The sequence below is a fragment of the Sturnira hondurensis genome, unplaced genomic scaffold, assembly GCF_014824575.4.
Source record: "Sturnira hondurensis isolate 20B ecotype Veracruz unplaced genomic scaffold, ASM1482457v3 Scaffold0016135, whole genome shotgun sequence".
Classification (NCBI taxonomy): Eukaryota; Metazoa; Chordata; class Mammalia; order Chiroptera; family Phyllostomidae; genus Sturnira; species Sturnira hondurensis.
The window spans coordinates 70,174-82,639 of NW_028088766.1; the positions used below are offsets into that span (position 1 = coordinate 70,174).

Below are 12,466 nucleotides of genomic sequence, written 5' to 3' on the forward strand. Positions count from 1 at the left end.
GGCTGATGCCACTTGGAGAGGAGTGCTCTGCCTTAGAAAGATGGCTTCTGCAGTGTGGGGGATGACACAGCACAGGGATCCTGGCAGCTGTTCCTTCAGTTCTCTCCCCAGAGTCACCAACCCCAGACTCTCCTCAAGCATCTCTAGTCCACTCTGCCTTCCCCTTGCCAGAGCTCAGGGTAAATGGCTGAAAATGAAATTTTGTGTGTTGGCCCTTTAAGAGGCTCTCTGCATTTTCAGCCATCTCTCCCTGGCAGACAGAAATCCTGCTGCTTTTCACAGTTGAATGCTATCTGAGTTTCTTTCTGGTTCTGGTGCTGTAGGTTGGAAGCCCAGCTTGGGATTTAGACCCCACACTTCTAAGGGGCAATCCCTGCTGACTGAAATATCCCTCTGGAACTTCAGCTGCCACTTGTGGGAGCCCAGCCAGGCCTCTTGCATTTCTTCCTCACTTCCTACCAGTCTCATTGTGGTGAAGTGGTGTTTTCTGTCTGTCCTTAGTTATAAGGTTTCTCTCCAGCTAGCGTTTAGTAGGTCATTCAGGATGATTTCTCTACACTTTAGTTGTAGTTTCAGATTGGTCCGGGGAGGAAGTTAGTGTAGCTTCCACTTACTCCTCTGCCATCTTGGGGGGATCAAGGCTATTCTTTCTTGATACTGTGGCTTTATAGGATGTGTTATAGTTGAATAGTGTCTATATTAGCTTTTTTCACAAATATTTTGGGTGTCCTTTTTAATTTTTTATATATATTTTAGAATGAGCTTCTGATTTTGAAATGAGCTTTTGGATTACAATAATTTCAGTGTGGATTTTTATTGGGATTATGTAAACTATCCCAAAATTATTATGACAAAAATTGTTGTTATTTGAACTGTACTAAATTATGCAACTTTGTATGTTGCATAAGCTTTGTATGTCTCTCCATTTATTTAGGTCTTTTTGATATGTTTTGTCAACATTTTGTACTTTTTAGTTTATAGATTCTGGCCTATAGATTAGTTAGGTTTATGCCTAAGTATTTAATATTTTTAGCTATTATAAGTGGATTTAAAATTTGGGCGTTTCAAATTTTTGTAATCAATAGAAATGCTGTTGACTTTAATAATCTGATATGTATTCCGTGATTTTATTAAAGTCATTATTTTTAGGGTTTTGTCTTTGTTGTTTTTTAATATATATTCCATGATATGTTCTATGTAGACAATAATGTTTGTGAATAGAGATAGTTTTAGGGTTTTCTTTCCAATCTCAATGTTTTTTTTTTCTCTTGCCTTCTTGAAATGGCTAGAAGTTCAGTCTGATAGTAAATAAGATAACTTGCTCCTTATCTTAGTGTAAAAGAACTTAACTACCTTAACATTAAGAATAATGCAGGCTATAGGTCTTTCTATAGGTGATGTTTATCAAATGAGGAAGTTGAATTCTATTACTAATTTGCTGACTTTTAAAAAAATATCTTAACTCAATGTGAAATTTGTCAAATGCTTTTTATGAATCTATTGACATGATCATATGACTTTTATTTTTAAGCCTGTTAACCTGGTGAATTGTATTATTTCATTTTCAACTGTTCAGTTAGTCTGTTGTTGCTGGGATAAACTTCACTTGGTTGCAATTCACTATTGTTTTTGTATATTGATTTTTTTTAAAGTGGCAGTTTTTCTTGTTCTGAAGTCAGCTTTGTATGGTAATTATATAGCAGTTCTTTTATGGATAATTCATGTTTTACAGATAATATTCAATCATCTACTAGTATCTTTTTTCATTCATTCATTTTTAATCTATCTGGATAATTATGCTTCCTGTGCATTTTCTGTAGATAGGAAATAGTTGGGTCTTGTTTTTATTTTCATCCAATTTAACAATTTCTGTCTTTTAACTGGTGTTTTTAGATCATTTACATTTAAATTATTGATATACTTACATTTGTCTATTAGTTTATTAGGTTTTTTCTTTTTTCTTTTTTATTCTTCTTAATATCTTCTCTTTTCTTTTTACGGCATTTGTGTTTTTTTTAACTTCTGTTTCTTTCCCTGAGATATTCTGTTTCCACTTATTTTAAAAGTGTTTGCCCATAGTTTCTGGGCCATTTATTACTCTTACTTTTAATGTGCAAAAATGTGCTCTGGGTAAAAGACAGATTTCTTAATAATAATGTGTCATCACCTTCTTACCTCAGGTCTTATTCCTAGGTGACCCATGAGAGCCTATGGGAAATTTCCTTACATCAGTAGCCAGACCCTCCATAGATGAGAAACAAGGAAAATGGTTTATCTCTGCTCATAAAGAGGAAGGAGGCAGTTCTCTTTCACCCCTAATGAAAGAGGCTCCTTGGATCCCTGCCTGCCTGAATCCAGACTTCAGCGGTTTGATATGTAAATAAAATCTCCCCAGGAGCCAGATAACTCCACCTGTTCAAATTCTACAACCTAGAAATGTTTCCAAATTCTGAGGCTTTATCTTTTTGACTTGTGATACCCAGGAAAGTGGTGAGCCAACCTCCCTGGCACATTGGGAGTTTAGCTTAGGGATCTTCTCTAATCATTTGGCTCTCTCAGGGAAACTAGAAAAGTTTTATTATCTTGTTAGAGAAGAGCAATTAACTAGACAAATAACCATATCTCTAATTCTCATGGTATTTGAAAATTCTAAGGAAGCTAGGACTTTTTATAGGAGAAAATCAGGAATGTTTAATTACCCATAGTTGGAATAGTTGATTTAAAATATTTGTCCAGAGATTCTAATATTGGGGTCATCTTGGGTTTGCTTCTGTTGATTAATTGTCTTTTTTCTTAATTGCTATTTAGTTTTTCCTCACTTTTTAAATGTACAGCAATTTGATATTTTATCCTGGATATTTTTAATATTACATTATGAGATTCTGGATTCTGTTTAAACCATCTGAATTCGTGTTCTTACAATTTTTTATTTTAGCATGTGGTCAACTTAGTTAAGATCAGACCACATCTCCTTACCCCCTTTCTGTGGACTTATTTCAGCGTCAGTTTAGTTTTCAAAGCCTTTCCAGCACTACTCTGGTTCATCTCCCAAAGGTCAGTCTGAAACTCAGTTAAGTGTTCAGAGCCTTGACTGTGCTGATTCTGTTACTGAACTAAAGAGGCTTATTTGCCTGAGTGCGTCAAAGCCAAATCAAGTGTGAACAGAAGTTTGCAGCTAAGGAAGTAAAGGTTTATTTTAAGGAAATGCTGCCACTCCCAGAGTCCCAGGTAAGCCCTTGCTAAAAGACTGGGCTCCCTGATGGCTTCCGTGAAATGGGTTACGTGGGTGAAAACCATTAATCATGGTGACTAAGGGGTTAGGGTCATGGTCCGGGCCATGGTCTCTACAGTTTGGTTGGTGCAAGGGTAGGAGTAGTTGCTCATTTTGCTTCTGGTCCTGATATCAGTCTTGGTGTCACCTCATCTAATTTTGGAAGGAACTGGTCAGTGGGGCCATTTACTTTTCTGGGTTTGGACCTGAATCCCAACTAAGGCCTAGATATTATCTTCTTTTTAATTTAAATTTTATTTTATTTTTTGTATTTTTTGAAGATTTTTAATTTATTTATCTTAGAGGGAAAGGGAAGGAGAGAGGGAAATATGAATGTATGGTTGCCTCTCATGCGTCCCCTGCCGGGAACCGGGAACTGGCCTGCAACCCAGGCATGTGCCCTGACCAGGATTTGAACCACGATCAAAATGGTTCGCAGGCCCGTGCTCAATCTACTGAGCTACACCAGCCAGGGCAATTTTTTGTATTTTTAATTTTATTGTATTTTTCCATTACCACTAGTCTCCTTATACCTTCTCTCCCCTTACAATCACCACACTGTTGTTCATGTCATGAGTCCTTTCTCCTTTTTGCTCAATCCTTTCACCTCTAACACTTCCCCACCCCCCGCAACTTAGCAGTCAACCTGCTCTGCCTATGAGTCTGTCCCCATTTTCCTGTTGGTTTAGTTTGTTCATTAGATTCTGCATATGAGTGATATCATATGGTATTTGTCTTTCTTTGGCTGGCTTATTTTAGTTAACATAATGTTCTCCAGATCCATCAAGACTATTGCAAAGGGTAACATTTCTTTGTTTTATGGCCAAGTAGTATTTTATCATGTAAGTATCCATAACTGTTTTATCCACTCATCTACTGATGAACATGTGAGCTGCTTGCAGCAAAAGGTTTTTGTACAACAAAGGAAAACATCAACAAAATAAGAAGACAACTCACTGAAGAGGAGAACATATTCACCCATACATCTGATAAGGGTTAATATCCAAAATTTATAAAGAACTTACAGAATTCAACACCAAAAAAAAACCCAAAATGAACAACACAATTAAAAAATGGGCAAAGGCCCTGAATAGACACTTCTCCAAAGAGGGCATACAGATGGCCAATAGATATACAAAAAGATGCTCAAAGTCACTAATCATCAGAGAAATGTGAATTAAAACCACAAGTAGATAACAGCTCACAAATGTCAGAATGACTATCATCAATAAGTTGACAAACAATAAATGCCTGTGAGGATGTGGAGAAAGGGAAACCCTTTCAAACTGTTGGTGGGAATGCAGACTGGTGCAGCTGCTGTGGAAAGTAGTGTGGCGATATCCTCCAAAGGTTAAAAATGGATCTATCTATTGTCCCAGCAATCCTGCCTTTGGGAATATATCTGAAGGAACCCAAAACACTAATTCAGGAGAACATAAGCACCCCTGTGTTCACTGCAGAGTTATTTATTTAGATGTTCTCTTTCGTTTGATTGAACCTCGGTTTCTGTGGTAAATGGACCTGAGGCTTTGTTCCTAAGATTGTTTAATGCTGCTCAGGGCTTCATTGTCCAAGAGCATAATGATTAAAGTAGTGGAAGACCAAGGGAGAGTGCAGGTAAGTCAGCATGTCAGATGAGGCCAGTTTGAGTCAAAAGGAAAGGAGAAAAGGTCATATGAAAGAAATGAAGTTTCTGCGTGTTTATAGTTCTGGCTGGATGCATGCATACACAAATTCAGGTTAGGGGCAGGACTTCATACATAGGTATGAAGTATCCCTCTCTCTAGCTCCTGTCTCACAACCTGTTTCTTAGTTTTTGATCCCCAGGGCTCCCCTTTCTGCTCTTTTGGAAAGAAAGCTGGGGCTTTAGTGCTCAGTCCTACGAGGTCTCCCTGTACAGTGTATGTGGGGAGAGAAAGGAACTCTATCTCCTTGCTAACACTCACTGGTATAGGGTAAATCAACTCCACAGGGATCCACTCTCAGCATGGACAGCTGCTGGTGGGGAGGGCACGTGGCACCGCACCTTTCCAGGCTCTCACTGTAGGATGTGGAGAGTCAACAAGGTTGCTGCAGTCCTGTAGGGAGGAAGCGGAGCAGCCTCTTTGCTGCTGTTTATCTGGAGTAGGAAGGACAAAAACAATAACTCTGTGACACAGTTCCTCTGCTTCTTTTTCCCGGACCTCCAGCTAGACAGTGTATGCCTTTCTTGGGGCTTTTCTGTCTGTACTCATTGGCAGTTCCACATTTTGGGTTATTCTAGTACCTGGGCCAGAATATCTTGAAGGCCAAACCAACCAACCAAAACCCCAATCAACCAACAAACAAAATAGAAGACTCACTATCAGATTGTGCCTATGTTCTGGAGTTTGGACAGAATCCTCTGGTCTGTAGTTTATCCCAGAGTTTTTCATTGCAAATAGTGGAAGTGATTGGGTGCAATGTAGTTATTCCATCTTTTTCAGAACCAAACCCATGATGGTTTAAACAGAGTGGGGCAGACTGCGTTTTAAGGGAAAGCAAATATTTAAAGTAGTATTATTAAAAGTGCAGTGGGATCACAATATGCAGAATGCAAGTTTAGTTCCCTTCCTCTTTTTTTCATTTTTTTATTGTTGTTCAAGTACAGTTGTCTCCATTTTCACCCCACCATACCCCCCAAAGATGCTCACCTTTGTTAACGACACACTTATCTTCAGACTAAATTTGACAGCTTAACATATATTGTCATGTGGCTTTTTAAAAAGTGACACTGAGATGTTATTTGAGTAAAAGGAAAGAAGTTTATAAAAGGTTTTGAAATGCGTGACCCTTATCTGCAATCATATTATCTTTTAACTGAGAGAGTTAAAAGAGTCAGTTTTTAACTGCCTCTGGAGCTTGTGATAAGCTGAAATTGAAATTTGTGCCTCATGTATTGTAGTGTAGTTTCTGTAGGGAAAAGGTGGTTCTGGCTGCATGAACTTTTAATTTTTTGCTTGCAGGAGAGTGCTTCTAATATTTTCTTGCATTTCTGACAGACTCAGCTAATCAAAATATGGAGGTTACATAGGCACAGACCTTAATATCAGTCAAATCCTTTGCTCTTCTATTTTCATAATGAAAGGAGAAATATCAACCTATTTAAATATTATTATAATATGTTTCTGCTGACATTCTTATCACAATTTGTATCAGCAAAGTGAGGTAGGCAAAAGGTAGGCAGTTAAATGGCAAAATGGAAAAACTGTGCTAAAATCAATGACATTTAACAGGAATGTCAACGCTTTTGTCACTAAGTGTTGGAGTACTTAGAGAAAGTAACAGGGCACCTCTCAGCCGTCAAGACGTTTTATTGCTATTCTATTACAGTTCTCCCAGTTTCCCCCCCTTTGCCCTCCTCTGCCCAGCCCACCCCCCACAGTCTGTCCCCACACCGTTGTCCATGCCCATGGGTCACTCATACATGTTCTTTGACTAGTCCCTTCCCCTTCTGGCCTCCATTATCCCCTTCGTCCCCTCTATGAATTAAGTGATTAACTTTTTATTGTATATTTACATCTTATAAGAAAATAGTATCTCCATTCATAGCAGGTTTGTCTTTTCTATGTCCCAATCTACTAGATATAGTTGGAAACTAACATCCTTTATTGGCTTCCTCTCAGCTCTTAGCACGATTGCTTAGCAAAGTGATAATTAATATTCATGTAGAATGTTTATATTGATGCCATAATCAGCTTTTATTAAGGTACCAATATCTTACTTGATATTTCAGTGCTTTTCCAGGATTCTTAATAGTGAATGTTAGATTTTATTTTGACTTTTTAAAGATAAAACTTGAGTGTCATAATCTGTTGGAAGTCTCATTTGTATAAATTAAAAGTAGACAGAATGTTGTTTTATATATTATATATTAAATTATATTAATATATTATATTAAAACATATAAATATATTATGTTTTATAAAACATAAAATATATAAAAACATGTTTTATAGTTATATACATATATAACTGTATATAACTATACAATATCTATGCCTTTCTAGTTTCTCAAAGTAAAATTCGACAGATGTATTACCTTTTATAAGACTTAATCAAACAGAAATTCTATTAAAATTACTACATCAAAAACATTTCAAGAAACCCTGTGCTCTCATCATAAGGAAACAGAGTCCTAGAACAGCTTTTCCAAATTTAAGAGGACATTATCCTTGGAGAGAACACGCATGAGGAGGAGCTTCTCTAACTGTTCATGTCTGTTTGAACAGTTGATTAATCTTTAAAAGCCTAGCATCTTGCTAGACATTTGGGATGCTTTGATGGAAGTTAAAGGAAATTAGATAAAAAATCTGCTAGTTCAGGTCTTCTGAGCAGAAACTACTGGGTGTCAGTGCGGCCCTTCAAGTTTAGTTTTCTTTCACAGTTCTGGGCGGACCTTTTCACTCAAAGACTTGCCTCTGGGGAGCAAATTGGGCTTCCTGTTTCATTCTTTCTCTGGTAGCTTAAGTTTCAGGTTGTTAAGTAGTTCTTGCAGTATCTTTAGAAACTTGGAAATCTGGTGTTAAAATATTGCACTTCAAGTAATATGCACATATAATTTGCCCTTTGAAGTTTGTTGTGACCAATGTGTCATTGTTTGTTTTCCCACGTATCTCTTTTGTTCACGATTTTAGGAATGATTTCTTCAAAGTTGAATATATTTCCATAAAGTACATATTCAACAAAGATGCCATGCAATTTCAATTCTACCCAGCATTAAGGAATGCCTGGATTTAAATAGTTGTAAAGTACTCAATATTTTCTGCAGTACATCAGTACCACTATTGATGAAGATGTGGAATTGGGCAGTTTTCTAGATGACTCCAATGTCACGGAATGAAAAAGCATCCCTCTTCCTCAGCTCCTTGTATCTTATGAGGCTGCATGATTTAAATTACGGGTTTTTTTTTCATGGAAATACTTAAAAACAGAATTGAGAAGCCTAAGTAATAGGGCTCACTAAAGGCAAAACCCTTTAAATTCATTAAAATGTGCACCAAAGTGGCAGTACACCAGTAACAATGAATGATAGACACTTATCAGACCTATTAACATAACCTTTGTGTACTCACTTCGGGGGAGATGATTACCATTTCAGTTATATCTTTTTGGGGGGACTGTATCTACCTATTACTCAAAGATGCTTCGTAGAATTCATTCAGAAGGAATGAATGAACGTGGCTTTTGATTGTTTACCCCACAGGACGTTTGGCTGGCTTCTGTCCCTCTTGCCAACAAGTATTTTGATGCTTTCATTTTTAATGATGCTTTCATTTTTAATGAAATCAGAATTTGCATGTCAGTCTTATCGCTGGGGCCAACACAGAAAGCTGCCTTCTTTCCTTTATGGTATCTTTCTAACACTGATAGATGGATATAACCTTTTATCCACTATGCTAATGAACCTCATTTACATGCAGTTATGGAAAGGGATCGTTTCTCACATATTTTTCAGAATTTATGCACAGTTGGTGAAAGTGGGAAACTCTGATACTTAGAGAACAACGTCAGGTATCATTTCTGGTTTGAGAATACTCCATGCCCTTAGAGAAAACCAGTCAACATTTCCCCCATCCACTTTGAAAAGTGCTAAGAGTGGGGATGAAACCATGGTGAGCTGAAAACAACAAAAGGAACAAACAGCAAACTAAAAGTTTTTACATTTAATTTAGTTTAAATTACAATCCCATTGTTCAGACAACAAACCACGTGGATTACTGATTTTTTTACAGTGATTTGAACTGATATCATGGCATTTCAAAAACTCAGGCATATGACGCCAGTGAATACTTTCATGAGTGTTTTTGACAATTATAACTCTGGTTAGCCAGGTAAAAGTTTTTCTCATTAAAATGTAAATAGTAAATCAGAATTATAGGATTGAGCCTACCCCATCTATATCCCATCTACTAGACAAAATATATATTCTCTTTCATGAAATGGTGACTGACTATACTAACTGCCAAAACAAATCTTTGGCCATAAAATTTGTTTCTACTCTCAATGCACGGACCTAAAAAGTAAATAAGACCTTAACAGATCAGAAAGCTGTTGGGAGCATTTTGAGCCTTGAGCCTGACACAGTGGGAGAACATCACAGTGCATGGTTGGGATAGCATGCATCTTAGAGCTTTTTAGTCGCCTCAACTAATAGAAAGAGGGTATGAAAGTCTTTTTTTTTTTTAAGATTTTCATTTATTTTTAGCGAGATGAGATGGGAAGGATGAATAAGAGGAGAGAAACATCAATGTGCAAGAGAAACATGGATCAGTTGCTTCTCGAACACCCCCATTTGTTGGAAACATGGCCCGCAACCCAGGCATGTGCCCTGACCAGGAATCAAACTGATGACCTTTTGGTTTGTGGAACCAAAGCAGTGAAGTTAATAAAACATATAGTAAAAAGTTATTTGTTTAACACATGCTACCCTCAGCCCTGTGGAAGTAAAAAGCTATATGGATGAGAACCCTGACAACTCAGTACTTCAAAGTGGGTGCTAACAATAGCCTATAGGACAGTGTTGCTTTGTATGTTTAATTAGGGCTATGTGAGGCACGCAGGGTTTGTTCCAAACATTCTAGCAGTTCATTGAGTTTTCCAGGAGTTCAGGGGAGGGAAAGTTCATTTTCACCTTGGCTTAATCAAAAGAAAAAAGTATCTTCATGCAAAGTTTGGGACTAGAAAATGAAATGTCCCAGACTTGTTTATTTCTCTCCTACCTGTCTGTCTGTGCCTTTTTAGTCTAGTTGACCAGCTTCTTCTTTATCTAATCATTAGCTGCTGGAGTTCCTTAAGGTCTCCCACTTTTCTTCACTGCTTTCTCCCTAATCACATTCATGTCCCCAGCTCTCATTAACATATATACATAATGGCATTCAAATACACATCTCTAGATTGAGACTCTCCCCAGCGCCAACTGCTTTGACTCGGATGTTCCAAAGATACTTCAATAGAACATCTCTAAGATGTATTATGTGCTCTTCCTTCTCAAGCCTAGCCCTAACTAGCATTTTCTTACTTAGAAAATGACACCATTATCCAACTCCTGCTCAGCCAAACACACACAGAGCCATTCTTAACCCTTCTGCTTTCTCTGTGCTCCATGTCCAGTTTATTATCAAGTTGTGTCCATTTCACTTCTAAATGAACTCTATAATCTTTACTCCCACTGCATATCCTTAGTCTCCTGTAGTAGCCTCTCAGGTGGTTTCAGCGCACAAACTGTGATACTCACTCTTAACTGTCCTCTATTTATTCTCCACAATGAGACAGGTTTGTGTTTTCCAAAATTCACTCCGAAGTGAAAGAAGCCATGCTGAAAGACTGTGTAACATTCTGGAAAGTGACTTAGGAGACAGTAAGAAGATCATGGGCTGCCGGAGGTTAGCGGGAAGTGACAGGTGAATAGGCAGAGCACAGGGAATTTTTTAGGGCAGTGAAGTCATTCTGTTAAATATTATAATGGTGGCTACAGGACATAGAACGTACAACACCAAGAGCAAACCCTAGACAACGGACTGGAGCGATCGTGATGTGTGAATGTCGATTCATCGGTTGTACCAAACATACCGCTGCAGTGAGGGATTTTGGTGGTGGAGAAGGCTGTTTATAAACAGGAGGGGAAGGTGTATGGGGACTTTCTGTACTTTTTTTCTGCAAATCTGAGAGGACTGTAAAAATAAGGTTAATTTAAAAATTCATTTGATCTTGCTAGCATCTTTTCCTCACCTCCTGAAAGTGCTTTATTCCCTTCCCAGTGCTGCTAAAATTGGACGTCGTCTGCACAGCCTCTCTCTCCCTCTGCAGCTTTACTCCCTCTTGCTCCATTCTCACCTGGCTCTGGTTTCCAGCCGTTCGGGTTCCTGGCAGGTGTGAATATTCCCGTGCAGTTCTTCCACAGGGCTCTCTCCTTCTGCCAAATCAATGTTTGTGAATCCTTTAGACCCGAGCTGGTCATTTCCTAAGGGTAGGCTTCTCTGAGATCAATATCCTTCTACCAGGTTGGTAAGTTTTGCTCTATTTTGCATATCAAACCCCAAATTATTTCCTCAAAGCCCTTACCACTTTTATATTTAGACATTTGTCATAATTAAATACTTATCATTATTAATATTGCTCTCCCCTACTACAGCATAAGCACCATGAGTGAGTGCTCAGTCTATTTTTGCTCACCACTGAGCCTAGTGCAGTGGTGGGAGCCCAGAAAGTAGTCAGTAGATGTTTGTTCAATGAGTGACTAGAAGGGAGAATGAGAACTGCCAAATGAACTGTTGGTATGTTGCTGTTTTCTCTAGCCATTAGAGGTTTGCAATTACTAAATGTGTATTACTTTGTCCTCTCTGGTTGGGTGGTCACTCAAGAAAAGAAACGTTCTATTCTCTGCTTAGTAACAGATGCAAAAATAAAACCACTATGTGTTTAGTCACTGGGCTGCCATGGACTCCTCCAGTAGGTGCACTTGTAGCCAGCACCAGGCGGCCATTTATTTTCAGAGGCCTGTTGCGATTTGCTTACATGTGGTGTCCACTGCACATTTTCCCTGACTTCATTAATGATGACTGCGATGAAGTTCAGTTCCCATACTTTCCAAGTAACCTATGCAATTTCTCTTCATCAATGTCAGCCTTTGACAAGTGATTAGCATGGGGATCCTAACCACTCACCCCAGTGGTAATGATGTAAATTGTGAATTAGTAGCTATGGTTTTTTTGGTTCTTTGACATATACTTCTTTTCCCAGTTGAAATAATTTATGCATACACACTAAATGAATGCTTTCCCTTGTTACAGTCGGTCCTTTCCCAAGGCACTGTGGCTGACTGCGCTGTGGTTGGCAAGGAGGATCCTTTGAAAGGTCATGTTCCCTTAGCCCTCTGCGTGTTGAGAAAAGGTGAGAGAGCTTTGTCCTCCCTTGACTGTTTGGGTCCTGAATGATTAGCTGAGGTTAAATCCAATGCTTACCATGTGAACTTTCTCCCTAGGTATAGATACAACTGAGGAACAAGTTTTGGAAGAAATTGTGAAACATGTTAGACAGAGCATTGGCCCTGTGGCTGCTTTTCGAAGTGCAGTTTTTGTCAAACAATTACCCAAAACGAGATCTGGCAAAATTCCCCGGTCAGCTCTGTCTGCCCTTGTCAATGGCAAGCCTTATAAGGTAAGTTTTCAACAATGT

The 12,466-nt window shown here is 38.3% G+C and overlaps 1 protein-coding gene across 3 annotated transcripts in view; it reads left to right on the forward strand.

The window, feature by feature from the left end:
- The window catches only part of LOC119000665 (acyl-CoA synthetase short-chain family member 3, mitochondrial), an 89,755-nt gene that overhangs the window by 60,491 nt on the left and 16,798 nt on the right, over window positions 1–12,466 (forward strand). For all 3 annotated transcript variants that reach the window (XR_005069370.1, XM_037065756.1, XM_037065755.1), the window contains exons 8-9: window positions 12,082–12,181; window positions 12,273–12,448. Coding sequence is in view for 2 of the 3 variants with exons in the window: in XM_037065756.1 (XP_036921651.1) it covers window positions 12,082–12,181; window positions 12,273–12,448 (276 nt within the window). In the remaining variant the exon portion in view is untranslated. The remainder of the gene's footprint in view (window positions 1–12,081; window positions 12,182–12,272; window positions 12,449–12,466) is intronic.